At 57.0% G+C, this 27269-nt stretch overlaps 1 protein-coding gene across 1 annotated transcript; it reads right to left on the bottom strand.

The window, feature by feature from the left end:
- Positions 1-26892, bottom strand: STAB1 (stabilin 1). The gene is made up of 69 exons (XM_006892296.1): positions 26752-26892; positions 21974-22110; positions 21522-21637; positions 21209-21294; positions 21068-21137; positions 20713-20808; positions 20289-20399; positions 19855-20057; positions 19433-19563; positions 19189-19316; positions 18849-18934; positions 18512-18682; positions 18253-18396; positions 18091-18153; positions 17742-17855; positions 17583-17636; positions 17275-17355; positions 16700-16858; positions 16230-16292; positions 15897-15992; positions 15662-15748; positions 15038-15149; positions 14435-14621; positions 14232-14325; positions 13933-14091; positions 12318-12413; positions 11878-11973; positions 11680-11727; positions 11406-11536; positions 11140-11251; positions 10713-10790; positions 10533-10631; positions 10317-10415; positions 10067-10198; positions 9757-9885; positions 9558-9614; positions 8931-9014; positions 8228-8423; positions 8023-8118; positions 7880-7925; positions 7710-7786; positions 7402-7527; positions 7121-7194; positions 6899-6973; positions 6555-6677; positions 6203-6250; positions 5732-5809; positions 5431-5577; positions 4878-5018; positions 4740-4799; positions 4171-4347; positions 4004-4090; positions 3774-3923; positions 3624-3677; positions 3361-3538; positions 2832-2981; positions 2637-2741; positions 2365-2472; positions 2077-2270; positions 1846-1990; positions 1635-1768; positions 1378-1543; positions 1191-1300; positions 971-1090; positions 743-886; positions 563-667; positions 334-480; positions 143-259; positions 1-57 (listed from the first exon to the last, which is right to left on the bottom strand). The coding sequence occupies exons 1-69, from the start codon at positions 26833-26835 to the stop codon at positions 1-3; spliced, it is 7728 nt and encodes a 2575-aa protein (XP_006892358.1). The 5' UTR covers positions 26836-26892.
- Between the last annotated feature and the right edge of the window lie 377 nt (positions 26893-27269).

A 27269-nucleotide genomic window follows, 5' to 3' on the forward strand; every position in this document is an offset into this window, starting at 1 on the left:
TCACTTGACTGCCAGGATCCTCTTGGTGTCTGAGAAGTCGTCCTCCAGCAGCGAATCCTGGGAAGCAAAGGCCAGTTGTGGCTGGGCAGAGACCAGGCCCTGGGTTCACATCCACGTCTCTCATGTCCCCCAGCATACTCACGTCAAAGGGCTCACAGAAGTCTTCAGGGCTACCGAAGACAGGGTTGGGGACAGAGACCAGGGTCGGGCTGGTTCCCTCCTGCCACAGGGAGAAGTCGTCATCAGCATCAGCTTCTGCCTGGAAATGGTGAGGTGAATGGTGAGGGGCCTCAACATCTGAGGACTCAGCCCTCCTCCCCAGCTCAGCCCTACCTGGAAGGTGGATAAGCGAAAGCCCTTGGTCTTGCCCCGGGCACGGAGGTAGAGGGTTCCAGCTGCCAGGCCGAGGAGTGTTCCCACAGCCACCACGGCCCCCACGCCTGCTGCCACAGGTGGGGCCTCACGTGCCAACACTGCCCCCTGCAAACAGCAGAAGGGGATGAAGGACCTGGCCAGAGTTGTCCTCGGAAGAGCTCAGTCTTGCCAACCCATGCCAACTCACAGGCTGTGGAGGTGCCAGGAGGGGGCTAGCCAGAGTGTGGATGATGCCATTCAAGGCTTCGATGTCCCACTGGATGACACTGCCAACCACTACTGCCCCTGGTACCTACAAGAAGACCAGAGTCAGCCAGCAGGGAGGGAAGGGCCAAGGCCAGCAGGGAAGGGCCAGTAGTGACTTAACCACAGGGGTGCGGGAACTGTTGCCAGAGTCACTGATGAAGAGGCTGAGGCCCGAGTGGGCCTGGAGTAAGGTCCCCTGGCTGGCATTGGCACTCAGGAAGGTGGCGTTGGAGGCGTGCAGCTCCAGGTCAGCCCCATTCAGCGTCTGTGGGCACAGCAAGGCGTGTTGGTCTGGGCCAGGTAGAGTAGACAGAGTTTGGCCTCCCACTCTACCCTCACCCTCTGCTACCATGTTGTCCACAAAGCCTTCGTTGACAGGGACAAAGAGTGTCTTGTAGGTGAGCTCGTCATCCAGGAAATCCAGGAACTCAAGACCTTGCTGGCTGGCATTGGCATAGTCCAGCAGCATCTGGGAGGGTGCGAAGGCAGGGATGAGGGCAGGCCCTCTCCTGAGGAGTCAGCTAACCCGTGGCTCTCCTCCCAAAGCCCAAGGCTAGGCCCCTGTGCACCCTGTAGAAGGTAGAGAAGTTCGCCGTAGCAGCCAAGACATCAAGCAACTTCCCATTGCACATACTGGTCCCGTCGCCCACAAAACCATTGTGACATTGGCATATCACATCTGCAGGGAAGGTGGAGGGGTTGTCAGTAGACTGACGGAAGACAGCAGGTCAGGGACTGGGCAGTGGGATAATGCACCTTCAATTCGGTAACAGTAGGCGTCCCAATGCTTTGAAAGGTTCTGACTGAGGCCCAGGCTGACTACGCCCACCCGGTTGCCGCCGCAGTCTTCCTTGGGAAAAACGACGGGGTAGCCTGTTGAGCCGTTGGCCAGCCAGCCCACAAGACACAGGTGGAAGCCCAGCTGCAAGGGTTGGAGGGAATACTGAGATGCAGGGCCTGACTCCAAGACCCCCCCCCCCAGGTCCAGCTCCAGACTCCAGGCCCCCACACACCTGCTGGGCAGCAGACAACTGAGAGACAGACGCTAAGACAGCTCCCTGGGCCTTGCACGCTGCCTCAGCCTCTGAGAAATTCAGGCCGTAAGGGCCACTGGAGGCCTGGAGATGGAAGACCCCAGCCCGTTTCTCTGCAGAGAGGAGAAGACCTGGTCATCTGGTGGTCACAGGAAAAGCAAGGGAACAGGCAACGGGAGGGGGCACACACCCTGAAAGTGCAGGTCAGTGCACGTGGCATCTATGTGACAGGGTCGGGGCTGGTCCAGGCAGCGGTCCACAGGCAACTCAAACTCCTCCACACACAGCAGCCCATCACCCGCATAGCCAGCGTGGCACTCGCAGCGCCGTGTGTTCTGTGGGTGAGGAGGGTAGATGGGTGCCCATCAGGAGCACCAGGGCCCCCACCTCCCCCTGGCCGCTGGGTTCCCTGCCTGCTCACCGGGCCGATGTTCAGGCAGTCAGCATGTTCGCTGCAGCCCCCACGGTGGCCATCTTCACAGGGGTTGCGAGGCCGGCAGATCCAGCCGTCACCCTCATAGTCAGGCCAGCAGGTGCAAGTGACCACTGTGCCCACCTGACTGCAGTTGGCATGCTCACTGCAGCCCCCGTGCCCATCCTGGCATAGGTCCACCACTGGGGGCAGGGAGGCAGTGGTTTGACCAGGTGATTGGAGGAGAATGGGGCGGGGTGGAGGACTCCCCCTTGCAGATCCCCAGCCACTGCTCACCTGTGCACACGTGCCCATCTCCTTCATAGCCAAGGCTGCACTCACAGGTGTTGTTCACCCGGCACACAGCCTGAGGGGCGCAGGGTGGGATGCACACAGGCTGCAGCTCTGTCCCCAGATACCCAAAGCCAGACAGTAAGGTCAGTCATTACCCTCCTGGCCTCTCTATGCCCCCCCCCAGCCTCAGTGCCCTTAGCCCAAAGTAAACTATGCCCTGGTGTGGGTTAAGTGTGCACAGCGGGAATGGTGGGCACAGGCGAAAGGCCACTCACTCAGCTGCACCTCACAGCGTGGTCCCATCCAGCCTTCATCACAGAAGCAGGCGCCAGATCCCCCGAGGCCTTCATCGCAATGGCCATGGGAGGTGCAGCGGCAGGCTGGGGAGAGGTATGAGGGAAGATGAACAATGAACTACCGGGGCAGGGAATCTGAGCCCAAGTGGGGCAGGACAGGACGGGGTGACCCACCTTGACAGTTGGGTCCAAAAGACCCTGGGGCACAGAGTTCACAAGCTGTCCCAGTAAAGCCTGAATGGCAATTGCACTGGCCACTGCCGTTCACGCCGTCCAAGCACGTGCCATGACCCCCGCAGGGGTTGTTGAGGCCTCCAGGACATGCTAGGGGATGGAGTAGGGCATCAGGGAGGGACCAGGGGCTCTTTCTTATCAAGATGTCCCTCCCATGCTCTCCCAGCCCAGACATAACATCCAATCTCCACACAGCAGTAGCCAAAGTTCATCCAGAAACAGCAACCACTAAAGTCCCCATCCCTTGCTCCTTTGCCCTTGAGAGCATTCATAGCCCCCACTTCATAAAACCAGCACACCCCACCAGGCTCTGCACCACATGCACACCCACCCTGCCTTTCCCAGCTCCTCCTCCCCTTCAAATCACCTGCCCTAGACCTTAACCACAAAACTTCTTTGGGTCAGTGCTCAGAGCTGTGCTTTCGCTATCCGGAGGTAGTGAGAGGATCCACCAGCAGTAATCACTCACCTCGACACTCACTGCCATAGTGGCCAGGGCAGCAGGTGGGCTTCCACTCAGTGGTGATGCACTTTTGCTTGCAGCCCTTATGCTGTTCCATGTAATAGTGTAACATGATACTACTCCGCCAAAATATTGGTATAAATGGCCTGTCGGCACTGACTCCCCAGCATTCCTCAGGTTTGTCCTGGACCAAAAAGAGGTAGGCTGCTGACAGGCAGTTTGGAGGTACCAGCTCCTGCCTGACCCTCTCCAGTCCCTTGTCCCCTCACCTTCTTCTTCCAGCCCGGAGGACAAGAGAGGTCCCTCCAACAGGGGGTGCAATCCTGGAAAGGAAAGAGGCCCACCCAAAAAGATCAGATAGACAAGACAGGTGGACTGGGTTCCTTACCCATCCACCTGCCACCTAGGGCCTCCCTTACCATCTTATATTCCTTGAATTCAAAGTGGTCACAGCGGGCACCAAGGCCTGGTGGCTCCAGTAGCTGGTCAATGCCATAGGCCAAGCCACCCTCAAAGGGTAGGTGCCTCTGCACAATGCGGGCATCACCGTCACCCACCATGAGCTCGCCCTGCAGGGGAGGATGTGGAGTACATGGGAATACAGATACACCAATGGCATCGTGAACAGAAGCCCTGTCCCCAGACTCACCGGTCGGGTGCGGCTGCAGGAGAAGGAGATAAGGTTCCCATGCATGGTGCGAAGTGCACGCAGGTTCGGCAGGTCTGCTGCCAAGGCCTGAGCAGATGAAGCCACAGTTTAAGCTGGGTAGCCAGGAGGGGCTGCAGGCAATGGGGACTAGTCTAGGGTGTACTCACCTCAACATTGTGGATCACATGGGCCCTCAGAATGGCTGCCAGCCTGTCTCGATGATACTCATGGTACAGCCAGGCCTGGCGCTCTTGGGGCAAAGCTCGCAGGGCGGAGTCTGTGGGCCACAGCATTGTAAAGGGCCCATGGTCCACATGTCGAAGCAAAGACAGGAGGCCAACGTCCTAGTGTGATGAGGCAGAGCATACAGTCACACCTCAGTCAGAGACAGTGAACAGAGGAAGGGGACTGGGCAGTACAAACCAGAAAGAGGTGCCAGGAAGGGGTCCCCACCAGTTACACTGAGCTATGGCCATCCCGGGCAGACACAGACACAAATATGGGCTAGCATACACCTTGATGGTGCATACCTGTCAGGCAAATGGGCACACATAAATACATAAGGTGCTCACATGGCAAAGCTCATGCACACAGATGTGGGCTATGCACAGATGCCGTTATGCAGATGGTGGTGTTTGCACACAGATGGTATACACACTGATGTGTACACACTGACAGACAGTGCCCACACGCTTAAATGTGCTCATATGCGCAATGACATCCACAGGGACAGTACCTTCACAAGACGGCTGAAGATCTTGTAACCGAAGCTCTCAGCAGCATCGATGACGTTTTTCTGAGGAAAGCAAGGAGAATAAGCAAGGAGAAGTCACTCCACCCACCTCCCAGCCTTCAGCTGGGACCCAAGTCACACCTTCAAGATTGGGGCAGCGGTAGGCTCCGCGTGCAGCACATCAGGAGGCAGCAGAACACGGTCAATGAAGTGGAGGATGCCATTCATCGCCTCGTGGTCGCTGCTCACAATGCGTGCGTAGTCATTGATGTATATATCGCCCTGGGGTGGAGGCACAGGTGTGTGTGGGAGAGAAGTTGTGGGAAGGCTCTGGTGTGAGGCGGGGCCTAAGTCTTGAGAGCGGTGGGATTGGAGCACAGCCAGCCAATCAGAGCTTGATATTGAGAAAGGGCGCGGCGCTGAGCTGTGGGCGTGGCCGTGTGGGGCGGGACTCATTCGCTCTGAGCCACTTAGCAGCTGCAGGTCCTACGCTCAGGGGGGCAGGGGCAAAGCCAGGGGCAGGGCCAAGATCCTGGGAGTGGACGAGATGGGACTCATTTTAGTAAAGGACCTGGGGGAGGTGGAAAGTAGGGAAAGAGGGTACACGCCTGCTCGGGGTGGGGCTTGAGAGGACTGAGACCTGTGTAGTGGGCGGATGCTATGGGAGGGTGGATCCCAGGTGGGTGAGTCTCACCTCCCTTTCACTGAAGCGCAGTGAGTGCCCAGAGAGCGTCGTGATGTACTCAGCTTCCAGAAGCTCGGGGCTCCGCAGTTTCCCACAGCCCACCACGTGGTATCGGAAGACGAGGCGGCGGTGTGCGCCAATCCGGGCCTGTTCGTCCTGGAGTGGGAAGAGGAAGACAGCTCCTCAGGTAGGGCAGCTCCTGCCCGGCACCTCTGCACACGCAATGCCCACCACCAAGGTGCCCACCACCGAGGAGCCTTCCAATGGAATGCCCAACATTCATTCCCACCCTCATCCACGTAGGTGTTACCAATGTCAGATTGGTCGTCAGATCTGAGCGCGGCACGAAGATAGTGAAAGGCCCATCACCCCAAAGTTCTTTGGACTCCTGGATGAACCAAAATCAAACCCAACCCACTCTGTTGGGACAGATTCCCACACGCAGTGACCCTGCAGGACAGAGTTGCACTGCCCTTCAGGATTCCTAATGTTGGACTCTCTATAGAGTCCCACTACCGCATCTTTCTCCCAGTAGGTGGATGCTTGGAACTGCCAACCTAGCAGTCCAGTGCTTAACCTCTGTGCCACCAGGATTCCTCACTCCTGGAAAGCGGAGAAGGAAATCGCTCAGGTGGAAGGGGTGCTTGCCTAGGACCATCTTGACCCCCCAAGAAACACCTGGACTGTGAAAGGCTGACCCAGTTGACCCCCTGACCCCGAAAGGTGCAGGCTGCACAAGCTTGGGCTGGACAGAGGGTAGTGAGATGGTCTGGACACTCACCAGGAGGTTGTGTCTGAAGAATGAGGCATGCTTGTCCCGGATGAGCTCCTGGGGGGGAGGGAGGAGGACCAACTCAGATTTTGGGTGGTCCCTAAACAGGGCCTGGTGCCTGTTCCATCACCTTCAGCCCAAGGTCTGCTCGCCGAGACAGATAAGGAGAGGAAAGCCAGGAAGGGAGAGGGGAGTCTGAGCTGGGATCAAGATTCCATTCACAGGTCACAGCTGGGGTCTGGCCCAGGTAGATTCAGAGATCAGGTTTATAGGGTCTGGCTAAAGATCTTGACCAAGATCATTGGTCAGGCTCATGGGGCAGAGACAAGGCCAGTGAGAAGTCAGACTCAGGCTTCATTACCATGCCAACTCGACCACGGCAGGTGATTCCGTCCCCCACAGCGTAGGCTGAGTTGCAGGTGCATGTCCTCTGGCCATCCCCTGTGCTTTTGCACACTGCATGGATACTGCAGCCTCCGTTGTTCTGAGGCAGACAGAAGAGGAAACATCAGTGGCTCTCAGGACCACCAGTCCTGGGGAAGAGACAAGCAAGTGTTTATGCAACGTCTCCTCCAGCCCCATTTCTTATAAATCCGCCAGACTTGAACTTGGAGGAGGGTGCTCCCATTGTTCAGAATCCTTTAGGACTGCTTTCTCCCATGGTGCTTCCCCTCCCATGAAAGGAGGCGCGACTGGGGGCCTAACCTTTGAACAGGGATTCAGAGGCTCACAGGTCCTGATACCATCCCCGCTGTAACCCTCACGGCAGCTGCAGGAGACCTGTCCCACAAACTCTGATCAGTAGGGTTACTGGGAGCCAGGGGCTTGCCAGTACCCAAAAAGAAAAGGCACCTCCCTTCCCAGGCCTGCTATGAAGGGAACCCCACCTATGGGGACTGCCACCAACTCCAGCTCTGCCCCACTGACCTGTTTGGGACCTGTAGGGATGCACTCAGCGTGAACGTGGCAGCCGCCATGGTGGATGAGACAGCTGTTAACCTCTGGGGGAAGAGACAGTGGGGTGAGGAGTGGCCCTAGGTGGCTCCTTCATTCATCTGCCTATCTGAACCTCCAACTGCTCACCTTCTACTCTCTCAGTGCCCTCAGTCCTTATCCTCTTGTGTGTCCAGAGCCCTTCCTAGTGATTTGGATGACTGAAGCCAGACCCCTAGCCCCACACATGCCAGCTTGGGGGGTTGTAGCCTCACCTTGGCACAGTTCCCCATCACCCGTGTAGCCTTCCTGGCAGGTGCATGTCCGCTGTCCAGGTGCCACCTTGGTGCAGTTGGCATGGGGAGAACACCCCCCATGGTCATGGGCACAGGGGTCCACTTCTGGAGACAGATGGATCAGAGAACCATGAGGGGCAAGAAGCATGGGAGAAAGGAACAGAGCAAAGGAGAACAGGAGCAGAGCTAGGACAGGAGCAAAGCCCGGGATTTAGAGGCGGTAATGGCAAGGTGTGGGAACAGCCCCCCAGGAGTTCACCGAGGGCTCATGGCGTCTATGACTGAACCTGAACAGTGGGTGCCGTTGCCTGAATATCCTGCAGCACAGACGCAGACAGAAGCTCCAGCTGAGTCCTGAACACAGCTAGGAGGGATGGTAAGGGCTCAATCTATGCCCGCCCATCCCTCACCCCTCCCACCCCCACCTCACCCCATCGGTCCATCTGGGCTCATGTACTTGGCATTGGAGTCACACATCTTTGGACACTGAGGGATGGTGATTTCTGAAGGTTAGGAAGATAGGTCCAGGCATTAGGACCCAGAAACAGCCTCCCCAGGGATCACTCTTACCACCACCACCCCACCCCCAGACCCACTCACTCTGGTCACAGCGGCGACCCTGCCAGCCCACATTACAGACACAGCTTCCGTCTCCGTGCAGCCCCTCCTGACACAGCCCATTGGCACAGTCACACACTGGGAGAGGGGCAAGAAGGGTCAGCAGTTATCAACCCAGTGTGCCCATCCTGCCCTTGCCAGGAAGCCCTTTTCCTACCCCCTCATGTTGCTGCCTCCTGGGCCTCACCTCCGGTACAGTTGGGCCCGTAGCGACCCAGTTCACACATCTCGCAGGCTGTCCCGTGGAAGCCCTCCTGACAGCGACACTCTCCACTGCCCAGTAATCTGTCCTGACACTGACCATGGCCCGAGCACACGCCACCCAGGCCCCCAGGACACGGCTCACACAGTGTGCCAAAGAAGCCAGGGCAGCAGTCAGGCACCTGTGGGAAACAGGAAAACTCGTGTCAGGTGGAAGAAGGCTTGAGGAGGGGAATGGCCACTTTGGGGCCGTGGAATAGAGAACAAAATGAGTTGGGAAGCCCAGACTCAAGGTCATGCAGAACTGGAAGGGCCTTCCATGACCCTCCCCGCAGCAGGGGTGAGGAAAGTGAAGCTCATGGTGGGGTAAGGCCAAGCCCAGGCCTCACAGCGGAGGGGAAAGCTAAGCCGGACCCAGTAGCCACTCCTCACGCCTGGTTGATGGCACTTTCTTTGGGCTAAGCTCCTTCTCCTACCCCCTAGCTGCTAGGGGTAGACACAAGGACAAGCACTTGCCCTCTGCTTCAAACCCCTGTCCTCTCCCCTGCCTCTGACACTGGCCTTGCTGACCTCACTCCAAGCTCAACTTTTCCTCTGCCCTTAGAATGAGCCTTCTCCCCTCGGCCCTGATTCCCACACCCTGTAGTGTGCCCAAAGGTTTGCTAGGCTGGGGTTGCTGCTGGGCAGACCTCAATCTTCTTGGCACACGTGTAAGAACAGCCTCGGGAGAAGGATAAGCCAGATCTGTAGACACAGCTCTTCTGGGGGGTGTCCTGGGGGTGGGGATAGGCAGGAGGAGGTCAGTCAGTGGTTTGGGTACAGGCAGGACAGGGCAGAGGGTGATGGACGGACTATAAACATTAGAGTGATGGGGCCCCCTAGAGAAGGATGACAGAGGATCAAGGAAAGTCCAAGAAAGGCCATTCAGGGGAGGGGTCTAGTGGCTAGGGGGTCACAGTGACTTGAGCCACAAGTCTAAGCAAGGCCTCCTCAGAGCAGATCCAGGTCCAGGCCTCTCCAAGAAGTATCTAGCCACCCAAAGGGAGCTCTGGTGACCTAGTGGCAAGACGCTGCACTTCAATCCCAGAGGTACGCGGTTCAAATCCACCAGATGCTCTGCTGGAGAAGGAGGGGGCAATCTCCTCCTGTACCAGTCAGATCTGATTTGACGGTACACGTAAAAGAATACAATAAATAATAAAATAAAAAAAAGGAAGTATCTAGCCACCCAAATCATTCCCAAGTGCAGGCACGGATGGAGACCTGGGGTTTGGACATCTGAGGAGTAAGAGAATCTGTGCCAAATCTAGTCTCACCTGCAGCTGGTAGCCCTTCAAGCAGCGAACCTTCCGGGTGCAATTGGTGCATTTTTCCTGGACACAGGAGGGCACAGTGTCAGGTGGTCAGGGAATCAGGCTCTCAAGCCCCCTTTCCCCTAACAAGCACCCTGCCTGCTCCAGCCAGGCCAGCAGCAGCTCCTGGCTCTAACTCCCAGTAGCCTTCCGCAGGGCTCACCCGCAGGGCCTCGGCATGACTGTGCAGGCAGCGGCTGGAGCCCACCGTCAGGACACCGGACAGACCGAACAAGGAGCGGCTGGGGTCTTCTAGCAGGGGGCCTTCCAGAGGCAGGTGATTCACCTCAGGCTTGGGGGGGTGACGCAGGAGGCTGAGTGCTCCCCACATCCAATGTCATCCCCCCATCCCCCACAGTCTGAGGCCAGGGGAGAGTCCTAAGGATGGGAGGACTGTCAGGGTGGGCAGATGGGACTCCGGGGTGGGAGATGGAAGGGATCTCTAGGATGGGGTCTCCTGGTAACCCCCAAACCTGGCCGCTGTGGTTGTAGAAGACCAGCCAGTGGGCGGGGCCCAGGAGAGAGTTGCGATGTCCCCCTCTCTTCAGATTCTCCGTGGAGAGTGCCTCTCCCAGGATCACGTGGTGTCGCACTGTGTCTGCGTCCTGGCAGGGGGAAGAGTTGGCTCAAGGGACTCTGTGACCACCCCTTCCTCCACTGCCCAAGGATGGAGGCCCAGCCTCCACCTATATCATCCTCCCCGCTGGCTGCCCATGACCTCACCAGGCTGCTGTTGTTGCCATGGGCCTCCAGTGATCGATTTGTGGGCACGAAGATGGTGTAGGCTGGGGCAGCCTCAATCTGGGACACTAGCCCATGGCGCTGAGAATAAAAGATGGGAGTCGGGGTCGGATACGGTTGACCCTGGGAGCCAGCCAGCTCTCTCCACAGCTGGGAGAGAGTGCCTCTGACTAGATGCCCCCAGCTGGCCTCCTGTACCTGCAGCAGCTCCCGGAAGAGACTGAAGGCTGGCACAGAGTCTAGTTGCTTTAGTAACCCCGGCTCCTGCGAGGCATTCCCCAGAGGAGGCAGCAAGACCTGGGGCAGAGCATGGCAGCTGGTCAGTGGGCTGCTGTGCTTGGCTGTCCAGTTGTCTCCTGTGCCCACGCCCTCCCATACCTGGCTGATGATGTGTAGGACACCATTGGTGGCAAGGAGGTCAGCCACGTCCACGCTTGCGTTCTGCACCCAGACCCTCTGGAAAACAGCAGATAGAGTTTAGACAGAAGTGGGTCGCTTAAGTGCAGGCACAATACCCACAGAGAGGCTGTGAGCACATGGACATCACCCAGCCTGCCCAGGACGCAGATTCGGGGCCCACCAGTTGGAAAGTCAGACCCTCAGCAGGGCCATCCGTGAGAGGATGGTATGCAAAGACAGATCCCTGCCAAGGCAGTCATCTTGGCCTCAAGACACTGTCCATCCCTGAGCTCACTCCCCTGAGCGAGACCTTGGGCAGGGGAGGGGAAGGGTGCCAGGACTGACCCCAGAGCTATAGGTCATTTCCTGCCTGGATTTCTTCTTCTGTCCAGAGTTCACCACGTACCCCACTAATGTTGCGAATCTCCCAGCGTGTGGTGGGGTTCAGGGTTGCCACCTCCTGCCCACCCAGCTGGACCAGCTCCTCCTCAGAGTGGGCTCCTTGGAGAAAATGGGCCCTGTTGGAGCAGTTTAGGGGATTAGGGAACCAGTGAGGGCAACCTACAGGATTAGAAATAGGACTGGGGGCTTCTCTAGAGAGACCCTTTCTGCTGAGGAGGAGCCAGTCCTTCTACCCCTCCGGGAGAACCCCCCTCCCCCTGACTGGTCTACCTTGCCAGCTGAGGCAGCATCCTCGGCTGGAGCCAGAAAGCCCGGTCCTTGGGGCTCAAGCTACGGATGGCAGACTCAGAGGGCACCAGGGCTGTGACGCCGCTGTCGGCAGGAAGGGTGACCCCCGAACTCTGGGGACAGAAGGTGTGATGAAGGCAGACATCAACATCACCTATCACAGCCTCCAGCCCTGCCCCCACCTCCAGTTCTTGGAGATACCTGTGGCACCGAGCATCCAGCAAGGCCACCCCCCCCACACTCTGCCCTCCTTTACCTTGATCCACTGGAAGAAGAGGGAGAAGTGGGCATTTGCCTCCAGCTCCTAAGAGAAAGGACAGAGCTGAGGTCTCAAGCTGAGAGGCAGCTCCAAGACTTGTGTCCTGCCCTGGGTCCTAGGTCCTTTGCTTCCTGAGGTGAGGAGAGGAGGCCTTCCCAAACATGGAGAACAGAAACGAGTCTGAAAGCCACTTACCTGCAAGATGTCTCCATAGCAGCTGAGGCCATCACCCCCATAGCCAGAGGGGCAGGTGCAGACCCGCTGGCCGCCCCCAGTAGCCCGGCAGGTGGCCTAGGGTGGGGCGAGGGCAAAGAGACATGGTCTGTGGTTCCCCACAGGCCAACCTTGCCCATCCACCTGTCCACCTGTCTCCCATTTCCCTGCTGTCTGCCTGTCCAGCCACCTATCCCCCACCATGGTTTGAATTTTTCAGTATCGTTGGGGGTCAACTACCCAGAGTAGGCTGTGTCTTGCAGGACTTGTAGCCAAAGGAATGGATTGTGAAGGCTTTGTCTTATGGGCACGGACATGGCATGGCCAGCTTTGGGCTTTAGAAAGATCCTCATTCTGACAGAACACACCCAGAGAGAACGGCAGCCTAGACCCACCCTGATTCGCCGCCAGAGCTGACTCACCAGGTTGTGGCAGCCTCCGTTGCCCACTCGGCAGGGGTCGATGGGGCTGCACAGGTAGCCATCCCCAGCAAAGCCCAGCTTGCAGGTGCACCGGCTCTGGACAGGTGGAGCAGCAAAGGATCTCATCTCATCTGGGAGCCTGGGGCTTCCCTGCTGCGCCCCAAGGCTCTCCTAGCCCTGTCCTTCGCAGCCTACTCAGACCCTAGAGCAGCTTCTCCCAGTCCCAACCTTGCAAAGCCATTTCCAGGAGGGGAGACAGGCCCTAAGAGGAGGCTGCCTTTCGAGATCAGTGAGTAAGTGGTGATTCCCACAAGGAGGCATCTGTGAGATTCAAGGTCCCTCTACTCAGGCCAGCAGGGCATGGCTGGCTTCCCTGCCCACACTGTCCAGGTCAGCAACTTATGGGGAGTGGGGAGCTGTCTGCCTAGGTCAGATCCTGGGCTGGCAGCTCTCGTCTCACCTTTCCCCTCTCCGTGGTGGCTGCTCTGATTCCTCCTACTTTGCCAGAGTGCCCCTGGGCATGTCCACACTGCCAGGCGAGTGACCTGGGGACCCCCCATCCCCAGCTCTCAGTTGCCCTGTTGGCAGGTTGGGCTGAGTCTAACCCTGTCCACTGGTCTCCTCATGTTCTGAATGAGGCTCACTACTCCAGTAAAGATTGACAGGTTCAGAAGCCCTTTGGGCCTGTTCTTGTCCATCCAATAAGGGTCTCTGGGAGTCAAAATCAACTCAGTGATAATGGATTTGGTTTGCATGTAATGGACTTCAGAGGCTCCAGTCCTCTTCTTTTGAGTCCTCACTGCTAAGATCTCCTAAGAGGTTTGGGGGACAAGACACCCATGGACCCCTGTGCAGCCCAGGGGCACCCAGAGGCTGGTCTTAAACCCAATCTGTTTATTAAATATTTTTAATACCTAGCAACCCGCTTTTCTCATACACTCTAGGCATGTTGCTAGGAAAGGCTATTCCTTGAAGAGGAGCATCATGCTTGGAAAGGTGAGGGGATGGTGAAGGAGAGGAAGCCCCTCAGCCAGCTGGATTGACATGGTGACTGCAGCAATGGACTCAAGTGTGTCAGAGACTGTGAGGACAGCACAGGATAGGACAGGGCTCACATCTGGTCGCTATGAGTTGAACTTAACTTGACAGCACATAACAATAACAACATCAACCTGCAGGTTCATTCACCAGGCCTGACACATTCCACATGGAAGGCTCCAGATTCTAAGAACCTGTGATGAAATTCTGAGACTGTAAAAGGCCAGAGATGAATTTCCTCGAGTCTAGACATCATGGTTTTAGAGTTATTATGAGTCAGTATCAATTTGATGGCAGAGATGTGGGGTGTTTTTTAGGTTATGGGTGTCATAACACCCTCCTCATGGGCAGAGGCTTGAGCAGGGACCAGCATGTACAGATGCCTGTTGAAACGTGGAGAGCAGTAGAGTGAATGAATGGATGAATCTCAGACTGTGACTGACTCATCTGTTTAGAACTGGATTCTCCATTGTGTCTGAGGCTCAAGATTCTGAGCTTGAGGTCTTAGAGCGGGTAGAGTCTTGACAGGGTAGGGAGAGGATCCTCAGGACTCGAATTCCCAGATGTGTTATCTCACCTGCCCAGGGCCCACGTAACTGCAGAGGGCGTCGGCGTGACATCCGCCTCGAGTGTCCAGCTCACACTCATCAATGGCCACACAGACCCGGCCATCCCCACTCCAGCCTTTGTGGCACGTGCAGTTGTGGGTACCTGAGGCACCAGGGACACACTCGGCCTGGGGGCACCATGAATATATCACTCAGGTACTCTGGGTCACTGGCAGAGGTCAGGCAATCCCACCTCCCAATCCCGCCTCCCCCTAACTGTGGGTCTAGGATGGTCTAGGGACTTCAGGGAGGGGGCAACAAGACTGACGTTTTCTGAGCAGCCACCGCGGTCTGGGCGGGAGCAAGGGTTGCTGGGGGTGCAGGTGAAGCCATCGCCCTCAAAGCCATCTTTGCAGACACACCTGGGATGGGGGAAGGCAGGAACTTCAGTGACATTCTAGGTGAGGGTAGAGAGACCGATGGGAGCAAGCTCAAGTATGGCGGCAGGGGAAGAGCAAAGGCGGCCCTCACCTGGTGCTGTCCCCCTTGCTGACGCAGCGGGCGTTCTGGTGGCAGTTCTGGGCCAGGCCTGTGGGCCCACAGTCCCCTGTGGACTCATTGCAGAAGCGGCCGTTGAAGCCAGGGGCACACGTGCCACGCTGACACACACCCCCACTGCCTGGACGGTTGTCGCATAGACCATGGACACAGCCGCAGTCTGCAGGCAGGAGATAAGCAGAGAATTTGAGGCAGGACAGAGCTGTTTGCGGAGGGCTGGGAATGGGGCACGTAATATAAACATGCTTTTCAGGCCACAAAAATGAAAGGTTATCCCAGGCAGGCAGAGGAAATGTGAGGGAGATTTCTCATCCACCCATTTCCAGCTGTCTTGCCCTCACATTCACACCAGGAAAATCTTCTGTGTGTCTGACCTAAAGCTTGCATGCTTTAGATTAAATCATAATCTTTTCTGCCATGTGTGAAGAAAATATCTATTTTGATTCCTAACTCTTCTTCAATCCCCTCAGCCTTCATGCTCCCTGCTGGGCCCTGTTCTCCTCCTCAGGAGCTCCTGCCTCTTTTCAAGTGGATTCCCTTTCTTGCTGGAGGACAGCATGGACCCAGACCACACACCTTCCTGGCACCGCTCTCCATGTTTCTTTGGGTTGGAGCAGATGTGGCAGGCAATGCCCTTGTAGTCTGGGAAGCAGAGGCAGGCTCCGTTGCCCTGGATCCCATCACTGCACTGCAGGGTGGCAGGAGGGAGAGTCAGGAAGGGAAAAGGTCCTCTCCAAGTCCTCCTTTCATAGGCTCCCTCTGAGCTGCTGCGCTCCCCAAGACCTCAGCCTGGAAGGGACTTTCATCATCACTGATGCTGCCAAAGAACCAGCCTTCTAAAAGGCACTTGGCCCCAGAGACTGTATGTGTGATTTCCTCTCAACCTAGAAACATCTAACTCAGGTGACCTTCCATAGGTAGGTGCTCGAGTGGCCCTGATATCACAAAGGAGTGGAAACAGAAGGCAAAATAAAGCTACTGACAAACAGCCTCAGTGAGAATAAATTTTAAAAAGTTTAATTCTTTATTTCCAACAGGAATGTCAGACATCCCTTGGCCTAGCTTCTATTGCCTAGATGTGGGACACTGAGTCTGGAAAGGGGCAGGTTTGGCGCTGACGCTTGGTTAGTCCTTGCCAGCTCAGGAAGGAGTCTCCATCCCCCTACGCCGCCCGTCGCCCCCAGGGGTCACCGCTCTCACGTTGCCTTTGCCGTAGCAGGGATTGGAGAAGCCGCCTGGACACTGTGCACAGTCAGGCCCAAAAAATCCTTTGCAACAGCCGGGCTTCTATAAGAGACAGCATTCCGAGGAGTAGTCACAACCTCCCTCCTTGCATGGGCTGCTTCCGCTCCCTCCTAGTTAGGGAAGGGGGCCAGGGAGGTCCCTCCATGCCCTGTGTTGGCCTGGGATTGGGTGACCCACGCCCAGAGCTCACCATGATGGTCTGGTTGCAGTGGCGAGCACAACCCTTCCTCAGGACATTGAGCCCAGCGGGGTCGTAAGTGTAGACACACTCTTTGGGGAAGATGTCCTAGGGGTGGACCATGCAGGTATTCAGTCCCTGTGGGTGCTGGACCCCCTCCTTCATCAGACAGCCTCTGTTTAGGGCCCTTTGGGTCCAGTACTGTCACCCCCAGAAGTGCTTAGAAGTACGGGCCCCACCACGTTTCTCTCCCAGCCTACTGTTCCCTCTCCCCCGTGGCAGAAACCTAACTGGGCAGTCAGTTGGGGTCCAAGGAGTCTTGAGGGATGGATCAAGGGTGCTTACCAGCTCTATGCTGTTGTCAGGGCACTTGCTAGTGTTCAGAGCATGGCAGTCCACACAGGAACCCTGGGTGGGAAGAAAAGGAGAGGTGTTTGTTAAATAAAAACTTGTCCAGCAAAGCCTGAGACAGTGACATGGAGTTGAGAGCTGGGGGATGAGAAGGAGCCAGGCCTGGGCAGGTTGAAGAGGGATGGCATTCTAGCAGAGAGTCAGGACACGTAGAGTGTCTGAGGCTGAGGCAGATGGCGTTAGGACCAGGGTCAGGGGTGACTCAGGTATATCACAGAATATGCATAGGCCTTGACAGACTCTGAAGGGCAAAGGTGTGGAAGTGAAAGTCATTTCAATGGTGAACCAGCAGGACTGATGATGGCTAGGTGTGTGTGGGGCCTGGGACCGGCCTGTGGGTCTGCGGGCAGGCCCAGAGCGAGCCACTGTGAACCCAGTGGCTGGATTGAGGGGACGTGGCTCACCGCCACTATCTTGTGCTGCTCCTCGCTGCAGTGCTTGGGCAGGATGGGTAGGATGGTCGGAGGCAGCAGGATGCCCTCCAGCAAATGGATCACGCCGTTGGCAGCCTGCACGTCCACTTGTCGCAGTGGGATCCCATGAGGTTCTAGCAGAATGCGCCCCTGCAGCAGAGAGAATGCTGGGACACCTGCCCAGACGCCCCAGCTGGCCCAGCTCCCGTCACTGCCCTGGGCTCCATCTAGGTCCCAGCGTCTCAGGTGGCGGTCAAGGCCCTGCCTATCATGCCTGTCTGCTTCCCCTCTCTCCTCTGCAGATGCCTCCTGCTCTGGCCAGCTCTGTGTCAGCTCCATGCCTTCGCTGTGCAGTTCCCACCACCACATCGAGCATGCGCCTCCTCCTCCTGGGAAGCTCTCTACCCCACTGGGCACCAGGAGAGGATATAACCTATGTCTGCCTCCCACATGGTCTAGCACAGCATCCTGCCCACACCGCATATGGAGCACAAAGACAGGGCAAAAAAGACCAGAGGCCTGGCCATCCATCCATCCATTCATTCCACACGTTCACCGAGCCTCACCTCCTCGGAGATGTTCACGGTCAGGACCTGGTTTGCCATTGTGAGGACCCGACCCTTGGAGATGAGCTTGTCAGAAGTCAGCTGAGGTTGGGGAGAGGGTGGTACTATGCTGAAGACCTTGGAGTCAGGGTCAGTCCTGCGCAGGTGACTTACAGATCCCCTGCTTGGTTCTGGGGTTCCTCTCTGAGTTATAATTGTCTCAGGAGAAGGGAGAGGAGACAGGCAGGAGAAGGGTTCCCTGGGAAGACAAGCCCCAAACAGCCCAAGTACGGGTAGCAGCCCATGGCCTCTGGTTTAAGAGCACTCACCTGGCCGTGGTTGTAGATGTGGTACCTCACCAGCTCCTGCAGTTTGGACACACCCTGGTAGGGGAGAGAAAGTTTGCTCCTGGAGACCGGAGCAGGGGGAGGGTGGAGACCTTGGTCACCCCACCAGTTCCCACAGCTCCTCCGCCCCACTTGGCTTACTGATGTAAAGAGGTAGATGAGGCGACCATCTCGCAAGCTGTCCACAGCCTCGTTGCTTGGGACGAAGACTGTGAAAGGCCCAGGTCCGTCCAGAATGGAGGGCAGCCCACAGTTCTGTGGAGATCTGGGGATGGCTCAGGGGCTTCCAAGGCCAGCTCCCACCTCTGAGTCCCACCTGGGCCCTGGGGTCTTCAGCCCATAGGGAGCTCCCACCAGGAGGAGGTGGGAAGACACCAGCAGTGGGTCCCCCCCTCCTGCAGAAGCTCGGCATTAAAGTGAAGCCCAGGCTGATGGACACGATGCCCTGGCTCGTCAGCCAAGGTGGGTGAGGACATCACCCCCTGCTTACCTCCAGGATGGTCTCAAAGCGACTGAAGGCTTCAGTGGAGGCGAGGATCCGGCCGATCGTTCTCTGCAGGAAGGGGAAAGGGTTCCTCTGCAGTCCTGCCCAGAGCTGCCCCTCTCTGGATCCTAAAGGTATCCGAGGCCACCCACGGGGGCACCAGCTCACCTCGGGGTCCCCAGGAAAGCCTGTGGGGGGGTCCAACCGCAGGGTGCTGACCAGATGGAAAATGCCATTGGCTGCTGCATAGTTGGTTCTGATGAAGTTGAGCTTTTTCTGGGGCTGGTCATCATACACGTAGACGTGTTTGCGCTGTGGCAGGAGAAGGCTGGCTCAGATCACACAGGCTTCCTTCTGCCCCTGTACCTTTGTTGGGGCTGTCTTGTCTGTGAGGCCTGGACCCCCGGGCTAAGGTCCTCTCCCTTACTGTGAACTGGTTGAAGGAGACAGTGATGAGCTGCCCAGCCAGGGTCCACCACGTCTGTTTCTGTATCTGTGTCTGTGCCTGTGTCTGTGTCTGTGTCAGTGAGAACTTCTCCTCCAGTATGTGTTGCCCTGCGATGATGTGCTGTCTGCACAATTGCTGGGCAAAGGACGTCTGCAGGGCCGGGGGAAATCGGTGAGCCCAGGGCAGGCTTCTCCCTGCTGCCCCTACCCAAGCAATGAAGGGGACAGAATTCCCCTAACATGGTCTGGGGCCTTGCTTAGGATCCTCCTGGAGGGGAGGCAAGGGCAGTGACACCTGGAGGGTGGGGAGAGCTCACGTTCATGTCCTTCAAGGAGCTGATGACTGAAGGCACGAGGACAGTGAATGGGCCAGATGTAGTGAGTAGCTCCTTGCAGCCCTGACCTGGGGGCAGGGAGAGGGTGGGTCAGAGTGAACCCGAGGGACAGCCTGGGAAGAGCCTCATTCTAGGTGTGGGGCAGGTAGGGTGGAGGCCCAGCATCTCGAGGAGGAGAAGAAGGATTATGACCTGAGTTGGGGGCAGGTCAATTAGCCCCCAACTCTTGATTGTGAAGCCTTGAGCAGAACCAGGGATCCCCAGTATGCTCCTTCTCTCCCCACCATGTGAGGACCGGGTCAGGGTAGCCAGCGGGGCTCACTCAGCATGTTGAGGGCGGCTTTCAGACGCAGTAGCACCAGGCCCGGCTGGCTGGCCTTCTGTATCTCGTGGAGCAGGTGGCTGTAGCAGGAATACTCGTTTCCCACCTCACCCTCTTTGCATATGCAGCTGGGGGCACAGAGAGAGCTGTCAGGCAGGCCCTCCACCAGGCCAAGACCCTGTACCCTGCCCTCCACCAGCCCTTCTCGCTTTGCCTCCCTAGGCCCCGAGGCCCCTGTGTGCACCTGGTCTTCCCTTCGGGGGTCACCCGGCAGGTGGCTGACCGGGCACAGGTGTGAGGGGAGCAGACAGCGAAACAACCAGCGGAGGCATTGAAGTTCCTGCTAGTCAGTCCAGGCTTACACGAACAGAAGGCCTGGGCCGCCAAGCATGGGAAGGTGACATTGTATCCGTGAGAAAAGCTGGTGTCATGCCCACGGAGCCCTGCCGGACCCACGCATCCATGGTCCAAGAATAGGGTTCTCTCCTCATTTTACAAATAGAGGAAATGAAGGGACTGTAACATGCCAGGGCCCCCGAATCCAGATTGGGGAGGGAACTGGGGGTGGGGCGGCCATGTGTGAGTGGACTGTGAGTGGTCAATCTGGTGGGAGGTGGGCAGGGATTCTTGAGAGGGACTTAGGGTGTCCATCCAGCTCCAGCTCACCTTGCCTGGCTGATGGGACATGCACAACGTGGTGTTTCTGGGGCAGCCCCCGTGGTTGACAGAGCACGGGTCATGAGGCAAACACACCTTCCCGTTGCCATTGTAACCCTCCTGGCAGTGACACTGGGCCTTCCCCGTAGGGCTCACTGAGCACTGGGCTTTCGGGGAGCAGGGTGATGATTGTGGCTGGCAGGGATCAGGGGCTGTCAAGACACAGAGCATATGTCCAGTGAGCTGGACACCAGGGCCCTGCCTCCTGCTCAGCTCTTAGCATAGAGGCCGAGAGCAGGGTGAGTGGATGGTGGATGAAGACAGGCCCTCTACCCTCCCTTGGGGACAGAGCGTGCTCCGCACTTGCTGAGTTAACAGCACTTCTTCCCAGTATCTGTCCACCAAAAGCTAGGTGTCTGGTGCCCAGGAGGTCCGAGGCTCACCTAGGCATTGATTGCCCTCCTTGGTGTAGCCGGGCAGACACTGGCAGGAGGGGACCTTCTCAGAGCACTGTGAGTTCTTGGGGCACTGCAGAAGCTGGCAGGCCGGCACCGCTGGGCAGAGAGAACAGGACACTGAATGGTCAGACCCCAGGCTGGGGAGGATCCCTGGGGTAGGTTGTGGCCTCTGCAGCATTCTGGTTCAGCCTTGACTGCTGTGTGTTTTTGGATAAGGCTTTGCCTTCTCTGAGCCTCTGGACAGTGGAGACCTTGGGTGACAACCTCAATGACCACTTCTGCATCTTTTCTTAGAAGGAAATCAGGCCTTGGGCAGAGTTCCTGCTGGGGCTCACACCCACCCCTGACGCAGTCTCCCTCCTTGTCCTGACCACTGAGGCACCCAGGCCGCCCCCGCAGCCTGGCTCACCTTGGTCACAGAGAGGCCCGGTGTAGCCAGCAAAGCACAGGCAGCTCCCGGTCCCACGAGGCCCGTTGTTGCATACGCCATGCACGCAGCCGCACACTGCAGGGGACATACAGGAACAGCAGGATCTCAGCCTTGGCCAGGACTACCCCAAGAGGCTGTGGGAGCCCGAGGGGGCACGTGGTCCAACTTGGGGGTCAGAGAGGGCTTGCTGCTGGAGAGCTCCTGACAGAGCTCCGTGTGTGCTCCTGAAGGGGCCAGTGAGGGGCTGAGAGGGAAGCTGAAAGGACAGGTAGGCTGGACCAGAGGGGCTGGCTCCCCAGATGCCCACCCTGCCCTTCTGTTCTCCCTCACTCACCAGATTGGCAGTCAGGCCCAAACCGGCCAGGATCCCGACACTCCTGACAGTCTGAGCCACTGAAGTTTTCCTAGCAAGGGGTTGTCCCGAGTCAGCTCAGCCCACCACCACTCAAAACCTGCCCCCCAGCTCCGCTCTCACCTCACACACGCAGGTCCCATTCCTGCTCAGGCCGTCCAGGCAGGTCCCATGGCCATTGCATGGGGTCTCAGCTCCCCCGGGACACTCTGTGGAGTCCCAGAACTCAGCTGTACCCTCAGAACCCCAGATTCACTTCGGATACCCCAGTTCTGGCTGGCCCTAAACTCAGGGCAGGCAGAGCCAGTGGCCAAGCCTTGGAGCTCTCAGTAAATACTCATGAAATGAACACGTGGAAGGACATACAGGCAGCGCCTGCAGATGGTGTGGGAGGAGACTCTGGGGCTGGGGCAACTCCACCCCCTCGTCCCTGTACCGTAGCACTTCGGTCCCCAGTAGCCAGGGCAGCAGGCCTCTTGTACTTCTTCCTTCCAGCATTCCTGTCTGCAGCCTTTTATGGACAGCATGGCTTCCCCCAGGTGCACCTCGTAGCTGGGGTGGTAGTGGACAGCAGGCCATGAAGGGCTCCCGCTGAAGTCCCCACCCCAGCTCCCTGCCTGGGTCCCACTGTCTTATCCCACTTTCCTTCTCTTTTCAGTCCCAGAGGGCTGCACATAGTAGGCCCGGCACATATTAGGTACTCAAGAAACACTGTCTGGCCCTCTGTCCTCCAACGCCTCCCTCCCACCTATCCCTGTCCCACTACAGGGCCCAGGCATTGTCCTAGACAAGGGCAGAAGCCCCCAAGCCTGTTAGGACTCTCCCTGTCCCCTGTCACCACTCAGAATGCTCCTGGAAGCGGATGAGGGCAGGTCTAGGAGTCTGTACCTGCAGTCCCGGGAAATCTTCTCAGGAAACTCCCGGTTCCAGCCTAGGGGACACATCCGCCTCCCGGTGGTGGTGCATGGGATGCACGCTGTGTGGGTGAAAAACTTGGTCTTCGTGTCACAGCGTTTGGAGCGCACCTGGTGGGTGGGGGTACCGGGAGTCCGTGTGAGGGGCCTGGCCCTGTCGCTGTCCTGCTGAGTCCTGTCACCCCTCCCTGGGCCCAAGTTTTCCACCCATTCAATGGGGATGATGCAGTGAGAATGCAGACAGCCTGAGGGACTGGAGGATCCTGCCTGTCATGAGCTGTTACCACTCCAGCTACGTCCCTTTGCTCATAGCCAGGGGCTTTTCTTTGTCCACAGATGTCATCTTGCTCACACTTCTAGACATGCCCCACAGTCCAAGTCTATCTCTTCCAATATGAAGGAAATTCAGCCAGGTGTTTGTTTTTGTTTTTTGGGTTTTTTTTTTGGGGTTTTTTTTTTTACACCTCTGCCCATTTCAGGTGCGGAAGCTGAGACCCAGGGCGCTTGGCCCTGCCTAACTCACCCAGTGATCAGAATTAGGGGCCTGAACTCTAGTGTTGGCCTAGTGTTGGTCTTGCCTTCATGTATAACAAGTAACTGATGTGGCTAACATTGTCCACAAGGAGACTAACTCACCCAGCTTTGATTCACAGACACACAGATAGAGGCCTACACCCATCCAGGCACCATCTCTCACAGGCACGGGGGCTGGGGGAACACGCATGCACAGGAGCGCCTGTAGGACCCCCGTGGAGACAAACTGGCTCCAGGTCTGGGCTGCTACCCTTGCACACAGACCAGGAGGAGCCAGCTGCCCAGGGAACCTCCCAGGGCAGGTGACAGCTGAGTTGGGAAGCAGTAGAGTAAAGGCCCAGAAAGGAGCTGCAGTCTCTATCATGCAGAGAGGCCAGGGGGCGAGGCACGGGCAAGTGAGTCAGAGGTGGGGGCAGTTCGAGAGGCCTTTTGGGTTTGAAGTGGGCCCTGCTGTGCGAAGAATAGAGTAAAGGTCTCCCTCGTCACTCTCATTGCTGTTGAGTTGGAACCGACTCTCAGCTGACCCTGCAGTGGGTTTCTGAGGCTGTAAATTGTGTGGGAGGAGATTGTCCCGCTTTCTCCCATGGAACACCTGGTGGATTTGAACCATTAGAGAAGTGAAGACTTTGGGTTAACAGTGCAGCTTAACTATGCCCCCAGAGCTCCCCTAGAATGAAGGTGGGACAGTGAAAGAGGTGAGGCAGGCGAGAACTGGGGATGTCCAGGGCCCAGGTATGGATAGAGAAGTGGTATCAATAGGACTTGGAAGCAATGGCATGAGTGGGCAGAGGGGTCAGCCCCTCGTTCCTGCTGATGGAAGGGAGGCCCTGTGGGTGTGATGGGAGGTGTGTGAAAGCCACCGTGACATGGCTCTACACGCTAGCAGGGTCCCCTTTACAGCAACAAAGTTCCAGCAAACTACAGTTGGCCCTTGAACAGTCAGGCCCACTTGTTGCTGCGTACCACTGAGTTGGGATGGACTCATGGCTGACCCTCCGGCAGGTTTTCAGAAGCAGTTACTTGCACAGGAGGAGATTGCCCATCTTTGTCCCATGAAGCAGCTGGCGGATTTGAACCACGTACCTTTGGGTAGACAGAGCAATTTCTCACCACTAGGCCACCAGAGTTCTCAACACAGGCCCACTTGCATGCAGATTCTGCCCACACCCCCAACCCGTTGCTATTACCGGGAACTCAAGTGTTGAGAGTATCTGCTTAAGACGCTCATGCCCCATTGAGCAATTCCTACCAGAGACACTGCTCACGTTGAGGTGACGGCATGGGACGGTGATCTAAGTGGACGCATCACTAGAACTCACAGCAACATTGTCACCACAATAGAAACAGGAAGAAAAGTCCCCCTGTAAGTGGGTTCCAGCAGCTCAAATATGTGTTGCTCAAGGGAGGTCTGGTGACTGAGTGGTAAGGAATTGCGCCACTGTCAACCCAAAGACACACAGTTTGAATGCACCAGCTGCCCCGCGGAAGAAAAATGGGCGATTTACCACTTCTGAAAACCCATTGTAGGCACAGCTATGTGTGGGTTCTGACTCGATGGTATGTAACAGCATAATAAAGGTCAGCTGCCTAGCATGTGTCCTTAAAGGCCTGCACCTAAAGCCATGGTGTAGTAAGAGAATGGGCATAGTGAAGGGGCACTTTGAGGGGGGCAGATTTAAGGGGGTTAGGGAAGAGCTTAGAGTGGGTGAGGTGGACTCATCTTGAAAAATGCTCAACACTCTGTGACCCAAAGGCCAGGAAATCACTTTCTTAGAAAAAATTTCAGACATTAAGCTTCTCAAAGGACAGCAAAGGAGAAATGCAGGCCAGACCCTTTCTTCTGGGGGGTGTGAGTCACAGCACATCCCCATTTCCACCCCCCACAGATGCTGTGATTTAGACTCTTCCATTCCTGCCTCTGCGGTCAGCAAACAGGGAAGTCGCCCAGAGCAGCTTTGCTGGGAGCCACCAGGCCACGGGCAGGGCTCTGAGGTCACCACTAACCACGGCTTCGGCTGGTTGGAAGAAGTGATAGGCTCAGCATGGCGGTGGAGGAAGTTGGGGCTCTGGGTCCCTGCGGTGGACACCCACTTAGGGGATGTCATTGTTTGTCAGGGTTTGTCTGGGAGTGTGAAATGGAGATGGACAGATAAGCCTGTAGTCAACATATGCCACTCTTGGCACCCTACCCCAGCCGCGCACTTTCCTTAGCAGCCGTGCCTCATTGTTAATGACCAGACTGAGCCACGATGCGCGCTCGCCCACCCCTCGCCCAGCTCCCAGAAGTGATGCTGTATCATCTGCTTCCCGCAAAGATGCTCCTGGGGAAGTCGAAGAGTGAAGTATGAAGCCTGGTCAGGGTGGGTCACCAATAAGCAAAATAAACACGAATTACTTGTGCTTCACATAGAAATCTGTTTGTAGTGAACAATTGCACAGAGGGTTGGTGGTGGAAGGAATATTCCTAAACAAGCTTTAGTGTTCCAAGGCTTTCTCAGAGAAGAAAGACCCTCAGCTACTCCCCACCCAGCAGAGTGGAGGGGCTGGGTCTGGGCTTCACCAGCACACATCTGGCACAAGACAGGTGCTTCATACAAGGATGCTGAGTAAACGAGTCCTAAGACCGCCTCTTCCAGGAAGCCTTCCTTGCCTCTCCTGCCTGAATCTACATGTTTCCCAGTCTCGCTCTTGCACCTTTCTGGCTGTGTGTCACAGGGGATACCCAAGCACCTTCATTTCCACAGGGGATACTCTTGAGCCTTTATTTCCCCATATTTGTAGTGGGCCTCATGCTATAAAAGGTGCCAACAGGGCTGAGTGACTGTCATGATGGGAGAAGTGAGGCCAGCATTGCTGCATTCTTGTTCACAAGGACAGTGTCCCTCTCCACCTTGTCCCATGTGTGTTCCTGTGTGTGCGCGCGTACACACACACCCCCACACACACCCAGCCCTGGCTGGCTCAGCCACAGCCCCCAGAGTGGAGGTTAGTGAGTGTCAAAGTCTCTGGTCACCAAGAAGTGAAAACCCCATCGGAGGCCCCTCACTGACCCTGTTCCCATTGTCTCAGAATAAGAGAAATGGTGAGCCCTTTGCGTTTTCCTTGCACTGCGCATACGGAGAAACTGGAGCCTGGAGAGGGCTGGCACCTTAGGTTCTTGCACCATCACTAATGTCTTCTTAGGCCCACATCTGCCTGTCCTCAAATCTGACCTGGTGAATGTCGCTCTCCCCACATAGGACACAGGGAAATAGTGACAGGAGGTCTGGGTTCCTGTCCTGGGACTGCCTGGTACTGGGAGCCTTAGGCATGCCCTTCTCCTTTGACCTCAGTCATCCTGTGCATATCCTGGGGACAGTAGCAGCTGCCCCGGGACCCTGATGATTATCTTGGCTCCTAGGGCCTTTCTGGGGGACTCTCTCTGTAAACTCAGGCGGAAGGCTCTTCCAGAGGCTCCAAGGGATGATGTCCTTACTAGTGGTCCTTGGTAAGCTGCATATAGGCTACCCGGAGGTGGCTGGCCCACAGGACCTGACAGTGACCAGACATGCCACAGCTGGACCCCAAAGGGAGCAGGGGAGAGGCAGGCAGAGTCTGGGGCACTGCTCTAGAGTTGAGGTGATCTGTGTCCACCATCCTTCGGGCTTGGCTGCTCCCAGGGCCTTGAGTTGAGTACGTTTAGGAGAAAGGGTGTTATCTATTTTCCCAAAGCATCTGGGGGTGAGTTCTCATGCCCCTCTAGGGCACTCTTGGGGTACACTCTCGCTTGTGCACACACTCCCAGCAGACGTATACCTGGTCTCTGGGGCGGGGGGTGTCTCTCAGTTTGTGATACCTGAGGGCTGGGTGTGTGATCTTATCTCTAGTCCCTGGATGAGGACCCCACAGAGGCCTGGGCCTCTCTGAGCAAGGGAGGATAGGTGCGCCTGGTTCTGATCCCGCTTCCCCTCAGGCTAGAGAGCCCTGGGATGGAGGAGCACTTCACATAGCTGGTTGGTCCAGCAGTGTTAGAAGAGGTAATCTGATACCCCTTGTTACCTCGCCTTGTCACACTGACACTCACTGACACTCCAGCCTGATATGCTTAGAGACCATCCAACAGGCACTAGGCAGGCACCCTGTATGTCCCCAGATCTGTGCCTGATCCATGTATGGTCCCTCCCACCACCAGCCAGAAGGGCCTGGATCCCACCGCCGGCTGCAACTTGACTCACTCACCTTTGGCTCGCTCATGAAGCTGGTGGAGCCTGCCAGACAGAAGGTTAAAAGGCAGAGCGGGAGGAGGCCTCCAGGCCCAGCCATGGCCGCTGGCGGCTGGCAAGGCACTGTCCCAGACAGTCGGGTGGCCCAGTGGGGAATGAGCTCTGGGAGGCAGGCACAGGGCGGGCAGTCCCCTTAAAAGCATCCCGGAAGCCCGAGGCTCACCCCCACAGGAACCCACCAGGATTTCCTCCTTCATATCAGCAACCTACAGGCGGAAGGGAAGGCGCTGCCCCTGACCCCTGCGTGGACCGCCCCGACTCTCCTCCTGGCTGCGCAGCCCCCGGCCCGCTGTTTGCCCACATGCCTGGGATTTCTCTGAGGTTCCAAAGCAAAAGTAAATCTAAACAGTTCCTCATTCCATCTCTGTGCCAAGCCCCACATTTCATTCAGAGGTTCTGTGGGGATCACCACTTGGGGGTTGGGGCAGCCCCCCAAGTTAGCTTGTCTGTGCCTATCTTCTCATGTCTTGCGGC

This window comes from Elephantulus edwardii, unplaced genomic scaffold, assembly GCF_000299155.1.
Source record: "Elephantulus edwardii isolate Elephantulus edwardi_28Jun2011 unplaced genomic scaffold, EleEdw1.0 scaffold00113, whole genome shotgun sequence".
Lineage (NCBI taxonomy): Eukaryota > Metazoa > Chordata > Mammalia > Macroscelidea > Macroscelididae > Elephantulus > Elephantulus edwardii.